The following is a 20,818-nucleotide window of genomic DNA, read 5'->3' on the forward strand; positions in this document are numbered from 1 at the left end:
CCTCCACAAGTCTGGTTCATCCTTGGGAACAATTTCCAAACACCTGAAGGTACATCTGTACAAACAATAGTACGCAAGTATAAACACCATGGGACCACGTAGACGTCATACCACTCAGGAAGGAGACACGTTCTGTCTCCTAGAGATGAACGTACTTTGGTGTGAAAAGTGCAAATCGATCCCGGAACAACAGCAAAAGACCTTGTGAAGATGCTGGAGGAAACTGGTACAAAAGTATCTATATCCACAGTAAAACGAGTCCTATATCGACATAACCTGAAAGGCCACTCAGCAAGGAAGAAGCCACTGCTCCAAAACCGCCATAAAAAAGTCGGAAGTTTGCAACTGCACATGGGGACAAAGATTGTACTTTTTGGAGAAATGTCCTCTGGTCTGATGAAACAAAAATAGAACTGTTTGGCCATAATGCCCATTGTTATGTTTGGAGGAAAAAAGGGGAGGCTTGCAAGCCGAAGAACACCATCCCAGTCGTGAAGCACAGGGTGGCAGCATCATGTTGTGGGGGTGCTTGCTGCAGGAGGGACTGGTGCACTTCACAAAATAGATGGCTTCATGAGGAAGGAAAATATGTGGTTATATTGAAGCAACATCTCAAGACATCAGTCAGGAAGTTAAAGCTTGGTCGCAAATGGGTCTTCCAAATGGACAATAACCCCAAGCATACTTCCAAAGTTGTGGCAAAATGGTTTAAGGACAACAAAGTCAAGGTATTGGAGTGGCCATCACCAAGCCCGACCTCAATCCTTTAGAACATTTGTGGGCAGAACTGAAAAAGCATGTGCAAGCAAGGAGGCCTACTTTATTAATTAATTAATTTATTTATTTATTTCACCATTATTTAACCAGGTAGGCTAGTTGAGAACAAGTTCTCATTTGCAACTGCGACCTGGCCAAGATAAAGCGTAGCAATTCGACACACAACAACACAGAGTTACACATGGAATAAACAAACATACAGTCAATAATACAATAGAACAAAAGAAAACAAAAAGTCTATATACAGTGAGTGCAAATGAGGTAAGTTAAGGAAATAAATAGGCCATGGTGGCGAAGTAATTACAATATAGCAATTAAACACTGGAATGGTAGATCGGCAGAAGATGAATGTGCAGGTAGAGATACTGGGGTGCAAAGGAGAATAAAAAATAAAAAATAAATACCAGTATGGGGATGAGGTAGGTAGATAGTTGGGCTGTTTACAGGTGCAGTGATCTGTAAACTGCTCTGACAGCTGGTGCTTAAAGCTAGTGAGGGAGATGTGAGTCTCCAGCTTCAGAGATTTTTGCAATTCGTTCCAGTCATGGGCAGCAGAGAACTGGAAGGAAAGACAACCAAAGGAGGAATTGGCTTTGGGGGTGACCAGTGAGATATACCTGCTGGAGCGCGTGCTACGAGTGCTACAAACCTGACTCAGTTACACCAGCTCTGTCAGGACGAATGGGCCAAAATTCACCCAACTTATTGTGGTAAGCTTGTGGAAGGCTACCCGAAACATTTGACCCAATTTAAACTATTTCAAAGGTAATGCTACCAAATACTAATTGAGTGTATGTGTATTTCTGACCCACTGGGAATGTGATGAAAGAAATAAAAGCTTAAAGACATTTCACATTCTTAAAATAAAGTGGTGATCCTAACTGACCTAAAACAGGGAATTTTTACTAGAATAAATTTCAGGAATTGTGAAAAACTGAGTTTAAATATATTTGGCTAAGGTGTATGTAAAGTTCCGACTTCAACTGTACCAATAGGTACCCTTTTTTTGCAAGATACTGGAAAACCATCCTGGTCTTTGTGGTTGATTCTGCATTTGAAATTCACTGCTCAACTGAGGGACCTTACAATTATCTGTATGTGTAGGGTACAGAGATTGGGTAGTCATTCAAAAATCATGATAAACACCATTATTGCACACAGAGTGAGTCCATGCAACTTATTACGTCACTTGTTAAGCTATTTACTCCTGAATGTATTTAGGCTTGCCATAACAAAGGGGTTGAATACTTATTGACTCAAGACATTTCAGCTTTTCATTTTTAATTCATTTGTCAAAATTCCACTTTGACATTATGGAGTATTGTGTGTGGGCCAGTGACATCAAAGCTAATTTGAATACATTTTAAATTCTGGCTGTGTAAAAAGTCAATGGGTGTGAATAGTTTCTGAAGGCACTGTAGACACAATAGCATACACTGCTTTCTATAGCTATACTGTCCCATTCTAAAACATGGAAAATAGCCAATGGAAGGTGATTTAACATTATACACCCTTCACATTACATTTTTTTTCTTTAGAGTGACCTTAAATAGCCATCAAATAAATCAAATCAAATCAAATCAAATTTTATTTGTCACATACACATGGTTAGCAGATGTTAATGCGAGTGTAGCGAAATGCTTGTGCTTCTAGTTCCGACAATGCAGTAATAACGAGCAAGTAATCTAACTAACAATTCCAAAAAAAACTACTGTCATACACAGTGTAAGGGGATAAAGAATATGTACATAAGGATATATGAATGAGTGATGGTACAGAGCAGCATAGGCAAGATACAGTAGATGATATCGAGTACAGTATATACATATGAGATAAGTATGTAAACCAAGTGGCATAGTTAAAGTGGCTAGTGATACATGTATTACATAAGGATGCAGTCGATGATATAGAGTACAGTATCAACGTATGCATATGAGATGAACAATGTAGGGTAAGTAACATTATATAAGGTAGCATTGTTTAAAGTGGCTAGTGATATATTTACATCATTTCCCATCGATTCCCATGATTAAAGTGGCTGGAGTAGAGTCAGTGTCATTGACAGTGTGTTGGCAGTAGCCACTCAATGTTAGTGGTGGCTGTTTAACAGTCTGATGGCCTTGAGATAGAAGCTGTTTTTCAGTCTCTCGGTCCCAGCTTTGATGCACCTGTACTGACCTCGCCTTCTGGATGGCAGCGGGGTGAACAGGCAGTGGCTCGGGTGGTTGATGTCCTTGATGATCTTTATGGCCTTCCTGTAGCATCGGGTGGTGTAGGTGTCCTGGAGGGCAGGTAGTTTGCCCCCGGTGATGCGTTGTGCAGACCTCACTACCCTCTGGAGAGCCTTACGGTTGAGGGCGGTGCAGTTGCCATACCAGGCGGTGATACAGCCCGCCAGGATGCTCTCGATTGTGCATCTGTAGAAGTTTGTGAGTGCTTTTGGTGACAAGCCGAATTTCTTCAGCCTCCTGAGGTTGAAGAGGCGCTGCTGCGCCTTCCTCACGATGCTGTCTGTGTGAGTGGACCAATTCAGTTTGTCTGTGATGTGTATGCCGAGGAACTTAAAACTTGCTACCCTCTCCACTACTGTTCCATCGATGTGGATGGGGGATGTTCCCTCTGCTGTTTCCTGAAGTCCACAATCATCTCCTTAGTTTTGTTGACGTTGAGTGTGAGGTTATTTTCCTGACACCACACTCCGAGGGCCCTCACCTCCTCCCTGTAGGCCGTCTCGTCGTTGTTGGTAATCAAGCCTACCACTGTTGTGTCGTCCGCAAACTTGATGATTGAGTTGGAGGCGTGCATGGCCACGCAGTCGTGGGTGAACAGGGAGTACAGGAGAGGGCTCAGAACGCACCCTTGTGGGGCCCCAGTGTTGAGGATCAGCGGGGAGGAGATGTTGTTGCCTACCCTCACCACCTGGGGGCGGCCCGTCAGGAAGTCCAGTACCCAGTTGCACAGGGCGGGGTCGAGACCCAGGGTCTCGAGCTTGATGACGAGCTTGGAGGGTACTATGGTGTTGAATGCCGAGCTGTAGTCGATGAACAGCATTCTCACATAGGTATTCCTCTTGTCCAGATGGGTTAGGGCAGTGTGCAGTGTGGTTGAGATTGCATCGTCTGTGGACCTATTTGGGCGGTAAGCAAATTGGAGTGGGTCAAGGGTGTCAGGTAGGGTGGAGGTGATATGGTCCTTGACTAGTCTCTCAAAGCACTTCATGATGACAGATGTGAGTGCTACGGGGCGGTAGTCGTTTATTTATTTACATCGTTTATTTACATAAGAGCATCAACTTTAAATAAGAGCATCAACATTTGTATAAATGCATAGCCTACTAAACTGCTGAGAAACTTTTTTGTTTTCTTTGAAACTTTTCATAATACACACATTCGTTTGATTAACTGGATAAAAAAAAGTATTTTAAAAAACACATTGAACACACAAAAAATCATTCACAAAGTTGTAGCGCTTTGTATTTTTGACGATGCCAGAAACCAAAGACAGTACAGTATAAAGATAAGCAGAAACTGCTTATCCAAAAGAAATCCTCGATCACGCTTGTATGCGATGTCATGGCGACGTTGGCTAGTTTAGCGCATGCGTAGAAACACGTCAACGGGTATCTCGCGCCAAAATGCGCATGTGCAAACATTCAAATCAAAGCCCCTCCAATATAAAGTTGTTTTTGACAAAAATGAAAACATGTCAGTTTGTCAATTTCACGAGGTTGGAGTAATAACATGTTCAACTACTTAAGATTGGTTCGAATCTAAGTTATGCTTTTAGATTTCAATTTCGAATTCAGGAACAATGTTTTACTTATGTTTATTGACCTCTCAAACCCCAGCCCCCGGCCTGGTCTGCTTGGCAAGCGTTCCCGGAAGGCTCACGATGTTGGGTCTCTAGGTTTAGAAACTCTCTCTTGCAGTGTACCGGAAGTGTTGCTATGTAAGGCAATTTCGCCTATCTTTCGCATCATTCCGGAAACAGGGAAATAAAAGCTACTGTGGCTAGCCAGCCAATCGCAGTTTCAACACAAAAATATCCAGGGTTTGAGGAGACATGGGGGGAGCACAGAGCATCGAAATACCTGGAGGAGGATCCGAAGGTTATCACGTCCTCAGAGTATGGATATTTGCTAGCACACGGGGTCATATGCTAAACCATGCTGTAACTGGAATAGCTGATAATGGGAACAACACAGAAATGCTTGACAACAGACTGAATGATGTTGCGGCCTTCTGATTGCTGTAGCCTGTTAGTGTGTATTTTAGGGGCTTCCTATGAGCAATTCACAACATGTTTGCTGTTCAGAAAACAAACTATGTGTAGTCTAACCAAGTAAACAGAGCAATGTCTGACAACTTGCTAGCTGATTTGGCTAGTTAGCTAGATTGCAAGCCAGCCATGAAGCTAGGCCACCACTTGACTTGAGGAACCGGTCGGGGTGTGATGTCCTTTCAATCCAGAACACATTTGTTGTTTCGTTGAATGTTTCAAGGCAATAATATGAATAAGCCATGTGCAAACTTCATGTCTCAATTTGCAGGTGCAAGAGAACTCCCCTGGTCATCTTGCAGGATTGGAACCATTCTTTGACTTTATTATTTCCATCAGTGACACAAGATTGGTAAGCTGCCATTTTTCAAATGATCTACCTCCTGTATCTGTCAGATCCCTTGCAGCTCAAATGTTTTCAAAGCCAGGGATACAAGACAACCAATAGGTGGACTAACTTTGTTTACAGGTGATGTACTTTAACATGGTTGTGACTAGACAGTTACAACCAGAAGTTACTTTTCGTAGCAGGTTAGAAGAGCATTTTACCTAACCCTTTTCCTAACCTAATAATCCTGATCCTGCTACATTCATTCTCCTAACCTGCTGTGTAAGTTCTCCTAACCTGCTACGAAGAAGTCACAAATGGTCATAGCTTTATACCACCTAGTCAAAACCCTTTAAAATCTGCTAACGTCTTCACTCTTGTCAGAACAAAGATAATGACACATTAAAAGACTTGCTGAAGGTGAACGTGGAGAAACCCATCAAGATGCTGGTATACAGCAGCAAGACACTTGAGCTGAGGGAGACAACAGTCACACCCAGCAACATGTGGGGAGGCCAGGGGCTGCTGGGTGTCAGCATCCGATTCTGCAGCTTCGAAGGAGCCAATGAGAATGTGTGGCATGTTTTGGTGAGCGAATCGCATTGCAGTTTAGAGCTGCAGACATGAATGAATGTAAAACTGGAAACGCCATGATTGTGTAGCTTAATCATGATGTGAGGACTTTCAGTAACCGGAGTGCATATATTTACAATTTCGATCTGTATTCTATTTCTTGTCCTCAGGAAGTAGAGCCAAATTCTCCTGCAGCCCTGGCTGGTTTAAGACCACTCACTGACTACATCATAGGTGCAGACACTGTCATGAACGAGGTGTGTGGAATGCCTTTCTTTAGTGGCAATTCAATGATGTTCTCCCTACACTAAACGGATGATGATTGATATAGTGTTTGACTTTGTCTTCCCCGCAGTCTGAAGATCTCTTCTCCCTCATTGAAACTCATGAAGGGAAAGGGCTTAAGTTGTATGTGTATAACACTGACACGGACAACTGTCGGGAGGTGGTCATCACTCCAAACTCTGAATGGGGTGGAGAGGGCAGGTAATGGCATTGACATTTGTTATTAATTCATTTAGCTGATGTGCCTATAGGCTGGCAGGTTGCACAGTTACTCTCTCTGCCCTTCTTCAGCCTAGGTTGTGGGATTGGCTATGGCTATCTGCACAGGATACCCACACAGCCATTTGAAGAGGGTAAGAAGATCAGTTTCCCCGGACAGATTCCAAGTGAGCCGGTTTCCCCACTCAAGGATGGCTTCACAGAGGTAAGACATTTTTGTAAATTACCGACTTCTTTTCACTCCTAATACCTGCCAGTCACGAGGGAATTTATGTACTATGAGAATATTCTACAGCACTAGGTGTTGATCCCAGTTTTAATTTGTTCCTCAGGTTCAGCTCTCTGCTGTCAGTCCTCAACCTGCAGTGCCTTCTGCTCCTACTGGGTTGAAACAAAATCTCTCTGACCTGTCAATCAGCTCAGCTCCTCTCACTGTACCGAACGCTCTACAAACAGGTATGCTAGGTATCATTACTCTTAATTTAGATGCATATTGCTTACTGACTTGATATCACCATGTAAGAGATTAGTATTCTAGGTGGTGTCAGAGGAAGGCCCAAAAAATGGTCAGACTCCAGTCCCCCAAGTCAAATGGCCACCCGGACTAATTATATTGACACCACCATCCTTTGTTTTTACACTGCTGCTAATCACTGTTTATTATCTATGCATAGACACTTTACCCCTACCTACAAATTACGACTAACCTGTACCCCTGCACATTGACTCGGTACCGGTACCCCCTGTATATAGCCTACCGTAATTTCCCGACTACTTTATTCCCACACTTTGAACCTCGCGGTTTATACAATGACGCGGCTAATTTATGGATTTTTCCCGCTTTCACAAGATTCATGCCGCCAAAAAACTGAGCACCGTCACATTATGTGACGTAAATCAAGCGCGCTCAAACTTCCCATCATTCTGATTACGGTAGTAATTTTGTCACCCTCATCATGGCAAAGACACGGAGAAATGCATATGATGCAGCTTTCAAGTTGAAGGCGATCGATCTGGCTGTTGGAAAAGGAAATAGAGCTGCTGCATGGGAGCTTGGCCTTAATGAGTCGATGATAAGACGTTGGAAACAGCAGCGTGAGGAACTGACTCAGTGCAAAAAGACAACAAAAGCTTTCAGAGGGAAGAAAAGCAGATAGCCCAAAGTATTTGCAGCCACTCAACATCAGTGTAAATCGTGCATTTAAGGTGGCGCTCCTTGTTCAGTGGGAGGCTTGGATGACAAGTGGGGAGAAATCCTTCACTAAAACGGGCCGCATGCGAAGAGCATCTTATGGTCAAGTCTGCCAGTGGGTCCTGACAGCGTGGAGCATTGTCAAAAAATCCACTATCATCAACGGGTTTGGAAAGGCTGGACTGCTGCGTGTTGAAGGGGCAGCATCAGCTCAGCGGGGTATTTGCCTCCGGATGAAAGTGACGAGAGCGACAATGAAAACGATCCAACATCGGATGAAGCAATTCTGAGGCTATTCAACTCCGACACCGAAGGAGATGACTTCAGTGGTTTCAGTGCACAGGAGGAGGAAGATAGTGACCAATGACTTTCTTGGTAGGCTACTGTTTTAATTTTTGTTACAAGCCGTGTTTCGTTAAAGCCTATTTATTTTTGTTACAAGCCGTGTTTCGTTTAAAGGCTGTGTAAAGTTAATTTGTTTCAATGTACTGGTAGGCACCTGCGGCTTATAGACATGTGCGGCTTATTTATGTACAAAATACATTTTTTAATAATTCAGTGGGTGCGGTTTATATTCAGGTGCGCTTAATAGTCCAGCAATTACGGTAGTTATTGTTATTCTGTGTTACTTTTGACTTATTTCCTTAACCAACAATGCAGTTTGAGAAATTGAGTTAAGGGCTTGTAAGTAAGCATTTCATGGTAAGGTCTACTACACCTGTTGTTATTCGGCGCATGTGACAAATAATTTGATTTTATTACAATGGATCGTCTTTGTCCAAGGAGTGACTACTATGCCACTGTTGCCTAGCCAAGTCAGCCCGCTGCTAAGCACCGTACCGCCAATCCTCCCTGCTACCACGTTACCTCCAATCCTCCCTGCTACCACGTTACCAGGTACTCGCTAGACACGGTTCTAGTTTGGTTACAATATTATGCTGCATGTGTAACTTGCATGTGGCTTTGTGTATTTCATTATATTCACATTTCCTGCATAGGTCTAATGTCGTTACCCGGAGGACTACCTCCCCTTCCCAACCTGCAAAATTTGAATTTCACTTTGCCAGACTTCGGCACTGTATCGTTACCAGGTATCGGAGGGATGCCACCAGCAGGTAATGTCAATGTTTAAGATTTTTTAATACTACTTTCAGTAATATTTCTGTATTGCTGAAACATTCCACCTGTGTTCCTTAGGTTTCCCTCCATTGGCCCCTCTTCCTCCCCTAAATCTATCCATGCTCAACTCCCAACTGCCCCTGGTCCAAGGGGTAACTCTGCCTCCATCTGAGTTCACGCTTCCACCTGTCTCTGCAAATGTCAAAATCTCCTATGAGCAGAGACCTGCCCTCATCCCAGACACAAAATCCTCCAGCGCCTCAGTGGTCATTGACAAATTGACAGAAACATTCCTCCCTACACCAGTGGCCTCCTTTGAACCAACAGAAGCGACCTCTGAGTCCTAACAGAGGACCATCTACCAACAAGCTCTATCTTTAAAACTCAATCTGGAAACACTTGTTATACCCCTAATTCTCTAGTTTGTTCCAAAAGTGTGTATACTTCCTGTCATGGATTTACAAGCTCTGGATCGGTGTAATCATTGGGGAGTGTTTCTCTCTCCCCCCTTAAATCCATCATGGGAAGTGTGCACTCTGGAAAAAGGGTGGAGAATCAGGATGTAGCCATGGCTGTTGAAACAGCAAGGGTCCTCAGAAGGATGGGAGAATTGAGACCCACTTTAGTAAATTGATACTGCATTACAAGCCAAGGGCTCTATTCAATCCGTGTCGCAGAAGTTCGGCTTTACAGTTTGATTGCCTTTAAATTTCAATGTTCCTGCTTTAGTGGAGACTGCATATGTGAGCTCAAAGCAGCAATCAGCAAGAAACAAAGCATGCTCCCTGCCTGTTTTGGTAAAACGCTGAGGGATATGTTACCACTCAAATTCATAGACAGAGCTATGATGCAAAAATGTGTTTACAAACATTGGAGTAAAACAAGCTTATAGTTTGGGTTCTGGATAGTTGAACTCAGCTCATGAGCCATATTGTTCAAATTCTAATTGCGGAATCTAACGCTTCATCTTGTACTAAAACACTTAAGAGTGTAATTGAACTATCCCTGGATTAAATTATGTATTTTGTCTGTCTGGGTGTGAAAATGGGTCTTTACTTTTGAATACCACAGGGTGTCAGTGTAGGACCAATGAAATGTGACATTGCAAAGGAATCTACTTGAGTGAACAATGGGATTGTTCATTGTGCACTTACCAAGTTCGAAGAGTACATGTTGGGACAAAAATATTCTTTATGGATGCAAATAGCTGTAGATCCAAACAAACAGTTACATGTAAATCTGCATGATTCGTCACCCTGTAGGCCTAATGCACGTAATATGGTCCATTGAGCCCTTCAGCATTTTGTTTTAAGATGGTCAGTGCAACAGCTTATCAAGAATACTGGTTGCTATTAGACCCAAAGCATGCCTGTTTTGTTGGGCAGTGTACCTGCAAATAACCTGAAGGTCACCCTGGTCTCAGACGCCTGACTGCAGCGACAAGGAGTACTCATCCTACTTTGATCTTCCCCTCAGTTTCAATAATGAAGCCATTATCCATCAAGGGAACAGCAGAGTGCTTCTCCCACCGTCTCCAAAAGAAGTCACTCGTATGGCATGCTGTGTGATTTCCTGGTATTTATTATCATAGTCATCATTTATTCTTTTTATAGAACTGTACAATTGTTACCCAAAGTGGATCATACAGCCCTTTAAAAAGTAACATCAAAAGCAGCAAAATGAATGACAAATGTACAAGGGAAATAGTTAAACCATGGTACAGCTGCAATTCCAAATCTGAAAATCTTCTGTACAGCAAATATACATTTACTCTTGAAGGAATTATTTAAAATCATCCTGCATATTATTCTGTACATTGCCATTTGTCTACATTTGGTTATTTTGTGCATTCAACATTAGTATGCTGCCTGGGCCTAAATGACAATACCACTTGTATGCTAAAATTACATTCTCATAGCTAATTGTACAACTCAAATTAAAACCTAAAACTTTTGCTGAAAACAAAAAACAAAAACAGCCAAATTGATGGTGAAAAGGGAAACTCTTCGCAGCTAAAGCATTTGCACCCTTGCAAGAGGATGTTAACGATTCTAAAAACGGCAGGCTGCCAGTTATCCCTAAGGTCCTATAAGGCTTCCACCAGCAAAACAAACTCAAGTGTCCAGTCACATTTCTTCAAGTTACTTTGTCTGTAGCAGTGCTCCATTCAACCTTTACAAGGTCATTCACTTATGTTCTTTAAACATCCTTTCATTAGTCTTTACAAAACACCCATTTGAAACTCAGCGAAGGCCAAACTCCACATCGTTCAGTTTGCAGTGTCTATGGCCAACGGACCCCCTCGTCCCCCCGTACACCACTAGTTGGCATGTAGCTCCGCTACCCCACACACGGGGGAGGGTCTGCAGGCGTGGGGTAGCCAGGCAGTTATTCAGTCAGTCCAGGACCAGCCCTCAGTACGAAATGATGCTGGAGGCGGCAGGTCCTGAGCCACCGGCACCCATCTGCAGGTTCCCTGAAGAGTTGGACCTCCTCATGTGAGGAAGCAGGTAGGAATCCCTTCCCAGCTGGTGAACATCAAACCGGTCCTCCTTCCTGTATGCCAGGCAGCGCCTTATAAAGGCCTTGGGGAATAAAAGGCAACATCGTTTAAAACACAGGCACTGAGAACTAGAGGTCGACCGATTAATTAGGGCCAATTTCAAGTTTTCATAACAATCGGAAATTTGTATTTTTGGGCGCCGATTTTTTTATACCTTTATTTAACAAGGAAAGTCAGTTAAGAACTCATTCTTATTTTCAATGACGGCCTAGGAACAGTGGGTTAACTGCCTCGTTCAGGGGCAGAAAGACAGATTTTCACCTTGTCAGCTCGGGGGATTCTATCTGGCAACCTCACAGTTAACTAGTCCAACGCAATAACGACCTGCCTCTCTCGTTGCACTCCACAAGGAGACTACCTGTTACACGAATGCAGTAAGCCAAGGTAAGTTGCTAGCTAGCATTAAACTTATCTTATAAAAACTAGCGATTATGATTGTTTAACTACACATGGTTGATGATATTACTAGATATTATCTAGCGTGTCCTGCGTTGCATATAATCTGACTGAGCATACAAGTATCTGACTGAGCGGTGGTAGGCAGAAGCGTAAACATTCATTCAAACAGCACTTTCATGTGTTTTGCCAGCAGCTCTTCATTGTGGGTCAAGCATTGCGCTGTTTATGAGTTCAAGCCTATCAACTCCCGAGATGAGGCTGGTGTAACCGAAGTGAAATGGCTAGCTAGTTAGCGCGCTCTAATAGCGTTTCAAATGTCACTCGCTCTGAGCCTGTGGTTGTTTCCTTTGCTCTGCATGGGTAACACTGCTTCGATGGTGGTGGTTGTCGTTGTGTTGCTGGTTCGAGCGAGGAGAGGGACGGAAGCTATACTGTTACACTGGCAATACTAAAGTGCCTATAAGAACATCCAATAGTCAAAGGTTAATGAAATACAAATGGTATAGAGGGAAATAGTCCTATAATTCCTATAATAACTACAACCTAAAACTTCTTACCTGGGAATATTGAAGACTCATGTTAAAAGGAACCACCAGCTTTCATATGTTCTCATGTTCTGAGCAAGGAACTGAAACCTTAGCTTTCTTACATGGCACATATTGCACTTTTACTTTTCTCCAACACTTTGTTTTTGCATTATTTAAAACAAATTGAACATGTTTCATTATTTATTTGAGGCTAAATTGATTTTATTGATGGATTATATTAAGTTAAAATAAGTGTTCATTCAGTGTTGTAATTGTCATTATTATAAATACAATTTTAAATCGCTATCGGCTTTTTTGGTCCTCCAATAAATCGCTATCGGCGTTGAAAATTCATAAATCGGCCGACCTCTACTGAGAACCAATTAAAATGATTAAACAGCACAATATGTTGAGTATGCTGGTGATCATAACTGCAATGGCTGGACAGAAATGCATCTCAAAAGGGGCTTGTGATGTCTGTACCTTACTATGAACACTAAAGGTCTCGACAAAAGCAACGGCAAATACAGGAATTGATCATAAAACAATGCAAAACTATTATAAAGACGATGAAGAAGTGACAATTGCAGTCAGATGGTAATATTCAGACCACAAAAGATCCCTCACCTTTGCTTCATTACTGGCAACAGGCTTGACAGGAAACTGAACTTCGGTTGCATTAAGTATTGTGTTCTCCTGCAGGATATCCTGCTGAGACTGATTGTGGCCGAACGGCTGAAAGAGAAATAAGGCTCAGCGTCAACTTATCTACGAGACACTCATTTTGGTAAATCAATAAAAACCAGTTCTCTTTAAAAACGTACTTTTCTTCCATACAAACACTGGAAAAAGATTACACCCACAGACCACACGTCCACCTTGTTGGAAATCTTTGGAGGTTCTTTGCCAACAACAAAACACTCCGGAGGCAAGTACCTTTGAGAAAACAAAAACTAAATGATATCTGCCCACATGTCAAGCATCATATCACCCAAATCATGTGCTGGTCCCATGACACAGGTGTGTATGCGGTGGCACTTCCTACCAGTAGGTCCCTGCTCCTTGTGATGTCAGGTCCATGCCATCTGCACCGTAGCTGTCGTCGTCCATGATTTTGGACAAACCGAAGTCTGTGATTTTGATTTCCCCACACGCTGTGCCATCAACAAGCAGGATGTTACCTTGAAATCGGAACAGAACAAATGAGTACATTGCATCAGAAATAATTGGAGCCCTCCCAGTATGGGATATCATTCCAGTGTGTGCAAGCGTTTGTTCACCCGGCTTGAGGTCATAGTGAATGATGGGGGGCTTGATTTCGTTCAGGTATCGGAGCGCATTCACAATCTGCATGACGATGGAGCGGGCCTCCTTCTCCGACATCAGCTTGTGCTGCTTCAAGTAGAAGTCCAGGTCATTGCCTTCACAGTATTCCAAAACTGTGCAAAACCTTTGGGGGCATCATAAAATGAGCAATGTGTAAAAGGCAGTGACGAGATATATATATATATATATATATTAGTCAGTACAATAAGGTTAACCTACGTGTCTGTGTCCAGTGAGAAGTAGTCATACAGCCTGACGATTCTGGGGTGGTCCAGCTGCTTGTGTATTCTGTACTCCCGACAGGCGTGTCTGCAACAAGGTGAGCAGTGTTACCATGGGCAACCAACTGAATGACACCAGGCAGTAGGAGCACAGCGGAGTGGAGGTATGACTGAATAACCCAGATATTAAGCGGATGGAGTAGAACAATAAGCTTAAAGCCAGTGCATAAGTAAATACATTTTTTAAATATTTATTTTTTTAAACTGTCCATTGTTACTGTGATTCATAAAACTGACTCGATTCTGCCACACAGTGTTGAAGAATAAGAACAGAAAAATGGCAATGTTTTAATGTGGAACATACTTGTGATAATTCTCCTTTTTCTCCTCTCGCCAGTTCTTGTTCAGCTGATGAATTTTCACAGCAGCATAGCGTTGCTCAATCAAGTCAAACGCCTACAACAGAAAGGTTCTGGACTGGTCCACTCAAACAAAGACTTGTAAGATGCAAACTGACAACATGAACACACAGGTCAAATATAAACTCACCTTGTAAACTTCACTAAAGCCTCCTCTTCCCAGAAGATGTAACAGCAGATATCGCTCGTTCAAAGTCGGATGGTCTTTGAATCTAACACGGCCAGAATCTCATTAGGAATTAACGCGATGGTAGGACTTTCACCAACTCAAAAACAACTAATGCAGAGAAAGAGGAACCGTGTTACTGAAATGCTAGTCGGGGGGGGGAACAGGCTCATCTTACATCGAGTGGCTGAATGAAAAACACAGACATTGAAAATGACTTGTGACAAGCACCATGACTGCCTCTCCAGTGTCTAACTGAACAATCTCTGTCAGCAGGAGCCCCTGTGCGTACTCTCTGACGTCAGAGATGCCAGTGATCAGACTCACTGTGAACTGTCCTCGTTATTTATTCTCTTAAGTTCCCGAATGTGAAGGTTCCGCACTCTCTCCAGACGCTCCAGCTCCACCTGGATTTCTGCTTCTTCCTATAAATGATTCACACACACAAACATACATAGGAACATCAGAGGACTCACTACAAGGAGAGGGGAGCTCATCAAAACTCGGCTGACTAGCCTTGTATTAAATATTAACGGTTGACTTGGTAGCAAGTCTGTCTCTAGGGCAAACCCTCTTGATGCTTATTCACAGGGGAAACAATTGAATTAACTATAGGTTAAGGGGAAATTTTCAGGGAAAATGTCCACAGAATCTAAGCAGAGTGGAACTGTTAGTGGTTCTACATCAGTGAACAGTGTCAGGATGTCTAATCACGATTGAATCGACTTGAACAATGCGACACAACAAACAAAAAAGCTCAGCTCGTGTTGCCTAGATCTGCCAGGTTGGCACACTGACCTTTTTGAGATGCCCGAGTCGTAGTTTGTAGATCTCTTCCTGCTCGTGATACTCAGCTAGAGTCAACCTTTGGAATGAACCAACAAAAGATAATGAGAAATGAAAGCAACAGGATCAAGCATATTTGTTCATAGATAGAGCGTCTTGGTGTGCTTAGCCAAAGGTAGGGAGGACAAGGGCACTCACAGCTGAGGTAGGCTGGGCTTCAGAAAGGGATCATTCTCCGCCCCGTTCACTGCCTTGGTTTTGCGTTGCTTTGGCTCAGAGTTTGTGGTTGGTGCTTGGGAGTTGCTGGACGATGGGGGTTTCCTTTTGGCTAGGAGTTTTCTCTGCTTCTCGATATCCTCCCTCTGTTGGTTTATCCACTCTTGCTGTCTGCAGATAAAGATGTTATATGCAATCAATACCATTTCTGCCAAGCCTGCATTTTTCCCTGGATAAGCCTTTGGAATAAGAGGAAAATGACACTCCAGTACAAATTCTACAAACGTTTCTTCGATACCTGAACAGACTGAACTTTGTTGAAAGAGAAAGACGTGTAGCTCGATAAATTTCTCAACTGTGATATGGTTAAGTTGACTTGAGACAACTTTGACACGGAGACCAAGATACTCAACTTGACTAGGTTCTGGAAGGCAAAGCCATCAGTCCACTGCTCTGTGAAAGAGGCTCCATGTCGCACAGTGGTAAAATGGCCTAACCGTAGTCTGTCCTGCATACTCTTTTCCCGGCACGCCTGCTTCTCCTGGGTGCTCTAGGCAACACAAACAATGACAGACGTCACTGACTGAGAACTCATACCACTGCACTCATACAGACTTGTCACAATGTAAAACTTTTTTTTTTAAATGCTAGCCTCAGACATTCCGTCCTTGAAAGGGAAGTACCTTTTCTATGAGCAACTTCTTGCTCATGGTGATGCATTTATTTAAGCGTTCTTTGTACTTTTCAAGTAATTTCTGTTGTTCGTCTATCTGTCTCCTGAGATCGCAGTTCGCCTATGGAGAAGAAACAAATCAGGTTCATCATATTACAACCCTAGTAAAACCAAAGCCCTCTACACACTCCTACCGTAGAAATAAGAACGTTGCAGCTAAATTCCCAAGCATGTCAGCCTAGCATTGAATAACATTTTTTGTATGCACTTTAAGTCTACATGCAGCACAGCAAGCCTTTTTAATTGATCCGTGTGTTCAGTGGTGTCACAGTAATACATCACTGATACTTCACATCAGCAAAACATTCCTAACTCCCTCATTGAGTTGTTCTGTCCATTAGCCATATTTCCCTTACTCTAAGCAAATCATCAATTCTGCCTTCTTTTTTCTCAAGGTCCAGGTTCTTGTTCATCTCCAGGGCAGCCAATTTGAGCCCCGTCAGGTCAGTCTGCAATTAAAAACAAATGAACAATGAGTTTAGAATTTAGTCGCGACACATAATCCAAAGTGCTGAACACACATACTATAGCGGTGGTCATTCTCACCTGCACACATTTGATTGCCAACTGCTTTGGATGCATCATATGTTCCCCAAAAGACAGACTCGTAGGGGATGAGCTGTTTTGCCTAATCTGAAACCCAAGGGACAACAATTGTTAGCGTATCTAAATGGTACTGTCAATTTCTTCTAAACATTGACTGTTTAAAAAAACATTTTACATGTTATTTTTTTATTTTTTTTAAAAAAATGGGCCATTCTGGCTTGGACAAGGCTACTATGCTTTCTAAATACGTTTATAAAGCCAACAAGCGATAAAGGAATTGAAGTGGATATGGGGTTACTTACACTGGAACCCTGCACAGAGTGGGAATGTGAGTTCTGAGGTGAGCGGATCACAGAGGGGAGACCTCTCACAGGACTGGACCCGTTCCCTCCATGGAACTGGAGAGAGAGAGACCACCAGTGTGAGTGACATTGCCAGCCACTTGGCAACAACATTGGCACAGAAAGCCTCCTTTATGTCCGGTTTTGTTCATTTCAGAGGTGGCCTGTGTGAAATGGATCACATCACGGCTTCATTGATATTCTCTAAAAACAGAAAACCTCTCTGCTGAACATCAAATGTGTTGCTCCACCACACAGGGACTTAGCCCGGGACACTCACGATAAGAGTATCATTTCAATTTTCAAACCCCCCCAAAAAGAATAACTTACATCAAAATAATCACTAATTTTGGGTCCTCGCACAATAGACTTCCCTGTGAGAGAGAAAATACAATTAGCATTGACTTTCAGACATCGATGATTGTATCTGGAGCAACAGAAACAGCTTGAGGGAAGTTACCTTGGCTGTTCTCTGACTGGGTGTCGGGTTTCCTCTTTCTTCCTCTGGACGATTCAGAGTGTTTCTTTTCAGGAGTCTGTAAAGGACAATCTGTTTTACCAATGACCACTATCTGGTCGGTTGTACAAGTACGGTCATTTTGATTCCTTGAAATGTCCAGATTAGGATTTAAAATGTCGGTGTTTGAAAAACAAAAGCATAGTGAATACACCGTAGTAGCAACACATCAATCCCAAGTCTACAGCCTGCTAAGGATTCCTGAATGTAGGTGAACTGACCGACCAATGCTGCCTGCCGCCCAGTAGCTGAAAAAGGATGGGGAACATAGCCTAGTATTCCGAATACAATGAGTACCTACCGAGTATGCAGGAGAGCTCCCCCTTTTCACGTCTGAGCTCTGCAAACAGGAAAAAAGGCACGAGGGGTACAGAGAATGAGTTCAACGTAAAAAACAAAATGCATAATTAATCAAGCTCATAATTAGCCTATTCTGAAAAGAGATCAATTGTAATGGAAAGCTTTAATGAGGTAGTTGTGCGAGAACTTCCAGTGGGGAGAGGACGCTTATTTATGACCGATGTAGCCCCCCGTTGGCAGTTTTGGGCCACAGGCTGTGAGGAAAAGCGACTACAGCAGGTAACTAAACTGTAGCACAGACTAACTAGCCTTTTGTAATGTCTGATTCAAATCAGTTTATGAGCTAAACATAAGAAAACAAGGTAAATCGCCCAACAAAGCAAGGAATCAGCTAAAATCAACCATTTTCATTGAATCAACGAGATAGAGGATGAGGATTATTTCTGGACCTAATTTTTTTTTAAATAAATAAAAGCAAGCATTACAATGGTTAAACTGCAAAAACACTAACCAAATCAAAGTCTAACATGAGGAGCCCATTTCAACAGGGCACAAGAATCCTTGTGATATTTTTACAAAAGATTTACAGGTCCCAAAACCAGGACAGAGCCTTGTACAGGGAATCTGCTGACAGGCGGTGGTCTGACAGTTTCACCAGTGCATCATTATGGAGGGTGTGACGTATGGGGGCCGGGGGGCATCTGTTTGGGTGATATCTGTGCAGATTCATCATGTCTGCGGCAGAAAAGGCCAGAGGTTTTATTCTGCCTCCTCCTCGATCATGCTCGCACACAGGCCTCCATCAGTGACTTATTACACCACCCGATGAACTAGACGGGAGGGGAGCAGACAATCACCCGCAGTCAGGTTGCTAATATACGTGCAGACTCCACATTGCAGAGGTTCAGGCTTCTTAGGTTAACCCTACAGTCAGCGATGTTGGGAGTCCTCCACCCCACACAAGACTTGTGACACTGCTGCCCCTCCAAATTGGAGGCCATTTGTGTTTTTCCTTCATTAGCGAGCTGTGCTGCCAAAACACAGGAGAACAGCATGGAGGAGGCTCAGCATGCAGGATGATGATGCCCGTGATCAGGCTGCCCTGGCAGAGTCTGGCACAAACTGTGTTTGTCCAGAGATGTGAGAGCGCGTGGCATTATGCGTCACAAGAACACAGTTTAATTACAGCAAGATTCCACACATTTTTGTTCTCTCTAGCGCCATCTTCGGTTGCATCTGACTTTCTCACCAGCGCCAAGGAGGATAACAGGGCCCAGCTCCTCTCCGTGTGATCTCGCTGCTCACATCAACCAGCCCACTTCCAATCAAAACATAGGTCTGAGCCAAACAAGATGGAATGTCAAAGACTAAAAGAAACAAATCCAGAAAAACCGTGGACACCAGTTATACTGTCTGACAGCCTGTTCCAAACAAAATGCACATTCACATCCATTTTTCACAAAAAACTTTAAGAACACCATGTTAATAAACATACCTCTGACTCCTTGTCACTGGAGGACCCCAGGCTTCCAAAACTTTGATTTGAACATTCATTGTTTGTCAAGGCCTGAAATCAAAACAGAAGTTCATTAGAATATTCCATTTCATTTAAGAGAATACAGCGGTACGCCCAACCGGCCTTATAACCACATATCACGTGTAACCACGCCAGCCCAGGACCTCCACATCTAGCTTCTTCACCAGCGGGATCGTCTGACACCAGCCACCCGGGCAGCTGGTTAAACTGTGGGTTTGCACAAGCGAATCATTTCTGCACAAACTGCCAGAAACCGCCTCAGGGAAGCTCATTTGCGTGCTCGTCGTCCTCACCGGAGACTTAACCTGACTGCAGTTCGGCATCGTAACCGACATCAGTGGGCAATTGCTCACCTTAGATGACCCTGGCACGCTGGAAAAGTGTGCTCTTTACGGATGAACGGCAATTTCAACTGTACCGGGCAGACGGCAGACAGTGTGAGTGAGTGATTTACGGATGTCAACGTTGTGAACAGAGTGCCCCATGGTGGCAGTGGGGTTATGGTATGGTCAGGCATAAGCTACGGACAACGAACACAATTTCATTTAAAATCAATGGCAATTTGAATGCACAGACATACAGCGATGAGATCCTGAGGCCCGTTGTCGTGCCATTCATCCTCTGCCATCACCTCATGTTTCAGCATGATAATGCACAGCCCCATGTCGCACATTAATCCTAGAAGCTGAAAAGGTCCCTATGCTAGAGGCATCACTACAGACCCTGGTTCAATTCCAGGCTGCATCACAACCGGCCGTGATTGGGAGTCCCATAGGGCGAGGCACAATTGGCCCAGCGTCATTAGGGTTTGGCCGGATTAAGAATTTGATCTAAACTGACTTGCCTAGTTAAATAAAATCAACTATATGCAAAAGGAGATGTGTCGCACTGCATGAGGCAAATCGTGGTCACACCAAACACACTGGTTCTGTTCCACGACCCTACCCTATCTATGTGAAATCCATAGATTAGGGCCTAATGAATTTATTTCAATTAACTAATTTCCTTATATGAACTGTAACTCACTAAAATGTTTGAAATGGCTGCATTTATATTTTTGTTCAATATGTATATATAAAAAGTGGAATCATATTTTTTGGCGTGGCGGCAACAGCGGGCCACGGCTGCTAAATTAATATAGGGGAAAGTGTATGAGGACCGGGGGGGGGTTTGACGCACGCTCACTCACTTTGGTTCCCCCGCTGGTGCTGCCAGTGCTGCCCCCAGTGCTACCACTGACCCCACCCATGAATCGAGCCTCCAGCAGCTCTTGTCTCCGGGGGTCCAGGCTGTGCAGCTCCTCCATGGTGCCTGGAAGAGAGGAGCAATACCTCAGAACCTGCACACTATCATGTAAACCACTTATTCCCTACTCGTGTTGCATGGTATACCGAACTGTCTGTACTTCTGTGATAAAAATTAGAGTAACGTTTTTTGTTTTATGTTCGGT

The 20,818-nt window shown here is 43.3% G+C and overlaps 2 protein-coding genes across 4 annotated transcripts in view; one reads left to right on the top strand and one right to left on the bottom strand.

Annotated features, from left to right (window-relative positions):
- The first annotated feature begins 4,704 nt into the window (after window positions 1–4,704).
- On the top strand, window positions 4,705–9,800 carry LOC112225230 (Golgi reassembly-stacking protein 2). Its single transcript, XM_024388974.2, has 10 exons — window positions 4,705–4,902; window positions 5,327–5,407; window positions 5,768–5,971; window positions 6,127–6,213; window positions 6,312–6,442; window positions 6,533–6,665; window positions 6,793–6,916; window positions 8,436–8,549; window positions 8,651–8,767; window positions 8,850–9,800. Exons 1-10 carry the CDS (start codon window positions 4,840–4,842, stop codon window positions 9,116–9,118), a joined length of 1,323 nt encoding a protein of 440 aa, XP_024244742.1. The 5' UTR covers window positions 4,705–4,839; the 3' UTR covers window positions 9,119–9,800.
- Window positions 9,801–10,329: 529 nt separating this feature from the next.
- Window positions 10,330–20,818, bottom strand: part of LOC112225228 (serine/threonine-protein kinase tousled-like 1-B) — a 28,958-nt gene continuing 18,469 nt past the window's right edge. For 2 of the 3 annotated variants that reach the window (XM_024388973.2, XM_024388972.2), the window contains exons 2-22: window positions 20,558–20,679; window positions 19,327–19,398; window positions 17,833–17,871; window positions 17,475–17,550; window positions 17,345–17,388; window positions 16,976–17,071; window positions 16,674–16,760; window positions 16,484–16,576; window positions 16,078–16,188; window positions 15,808–15,944; window positions 15,377–15,565; window positions 15,191–15,257; window positions 14,720–14,817; window positions 14,357–14,438; window positions 14,172–14,263; window positions 13,806–13,895; window positions 13,541–13,710; window positions 13,306–13,441; window positions 13,085–13,196; window positions 12,888–12,995; window positions 10,330–11,356 (exon numbers count right to left, since the gene is read on the bottom strand). In XM_024388973.2, coding sequence (XP_024244741.1) covers window positions 11,186–11,356; window positions 12,888–12,995; window positions 13,085–13,196; window positions 13,306–13,441; window positions 13,541–13,710; window positions 13,806–13,895; window positions 14,172–14,263; window positions 14,357–14,438; window positions 14,720–14,817; window positions 15,191–15,257; window positions 15,377–15,565; window positions 15,808–15,944; window positions 16,078–16,188; window positions 16,484–16,576; window positions 16,674–16,760; window positions 16,976–17,071; window positions 17,345–17,388; window positions 17,475–17,550; window positions 17,833–17,871; window positions 19,327–19,398; window positions 20,558–20,674 — 2,187 coding nt within the window. In that variant the 5' untranslated portion in view covers window positions 20,675–20,679 and the 3' untranslated portion in view covers window positions 10,330–11,185. Of the gene's footprint in view, window positions 11,357–12,887; window positions 12,996–13,084; window positions 13,197–13,305; window positions 13,442–13,540; window positions 13,711–13,805; window positions 13,896–14,171; window positions 14,264–14,356; window positions 14,439–14,719; window positions 14,818–15,190; window positions 15,258–15,376; window positions 15,566–15,807; window positions 15,945–16,077; window positions 16,189–16,483; window positions 16,577–16,673; window positions 16,761–16,975; window positions 17,179–17,344; window positions 17,389–17,474; window positions 17,551–17,832; window positions 17,872–19,326; window positions 19,399–20,557; window positions 20,680–20,818 lie in introns of those variants that run through there. The other variant, XM_042306411.1, reaches the window with a different exon arrangement.

Source organism: Oncorhynchus tshawytscha, linkage group LG26 (assembly GCF_018296145.1).
Source record: "Oncorhynchus tshawytscha isolate Ot180627B linkage group LG26, Otsh_v2.0, whole genome shotgun sequence".
Lineage (NCBI taxonomy): Eukaryota > Metazoa > Chordata > Actinopteri > Salmoniformes > Salmonidae > Oncorhynchus > Oncorhynchus tshawytscha.

What these genes read in the sequence shown, in the direction of transcription:
- LOC112225230 (XM_024388974.2), top strand. Translation starts at nt 4,840, where the DNA reads ATGGGGGGAGCACAGAGCATCGAAATACCTGGAGGAGGATCCGAAGGT. An exon ending in AGAATGTGTGGCATGTTTTG is followed by an intron (nt 5,972 to 6,126) that starts GTGAGCGAATCG and finishes TCTTGTCCTCAG; the next exon opens with GAAGTAGAGCCAAATTCTCC. An exon ending in GAATGGGGTGGAGAGGGCAG is followed by an intron (nt 6,443 to 6,532) that starts GTAATGGCATTG and finishes GCCCTTCTTCAG; the next exon opens with CCTAGGTTGTGGGATTGGCT.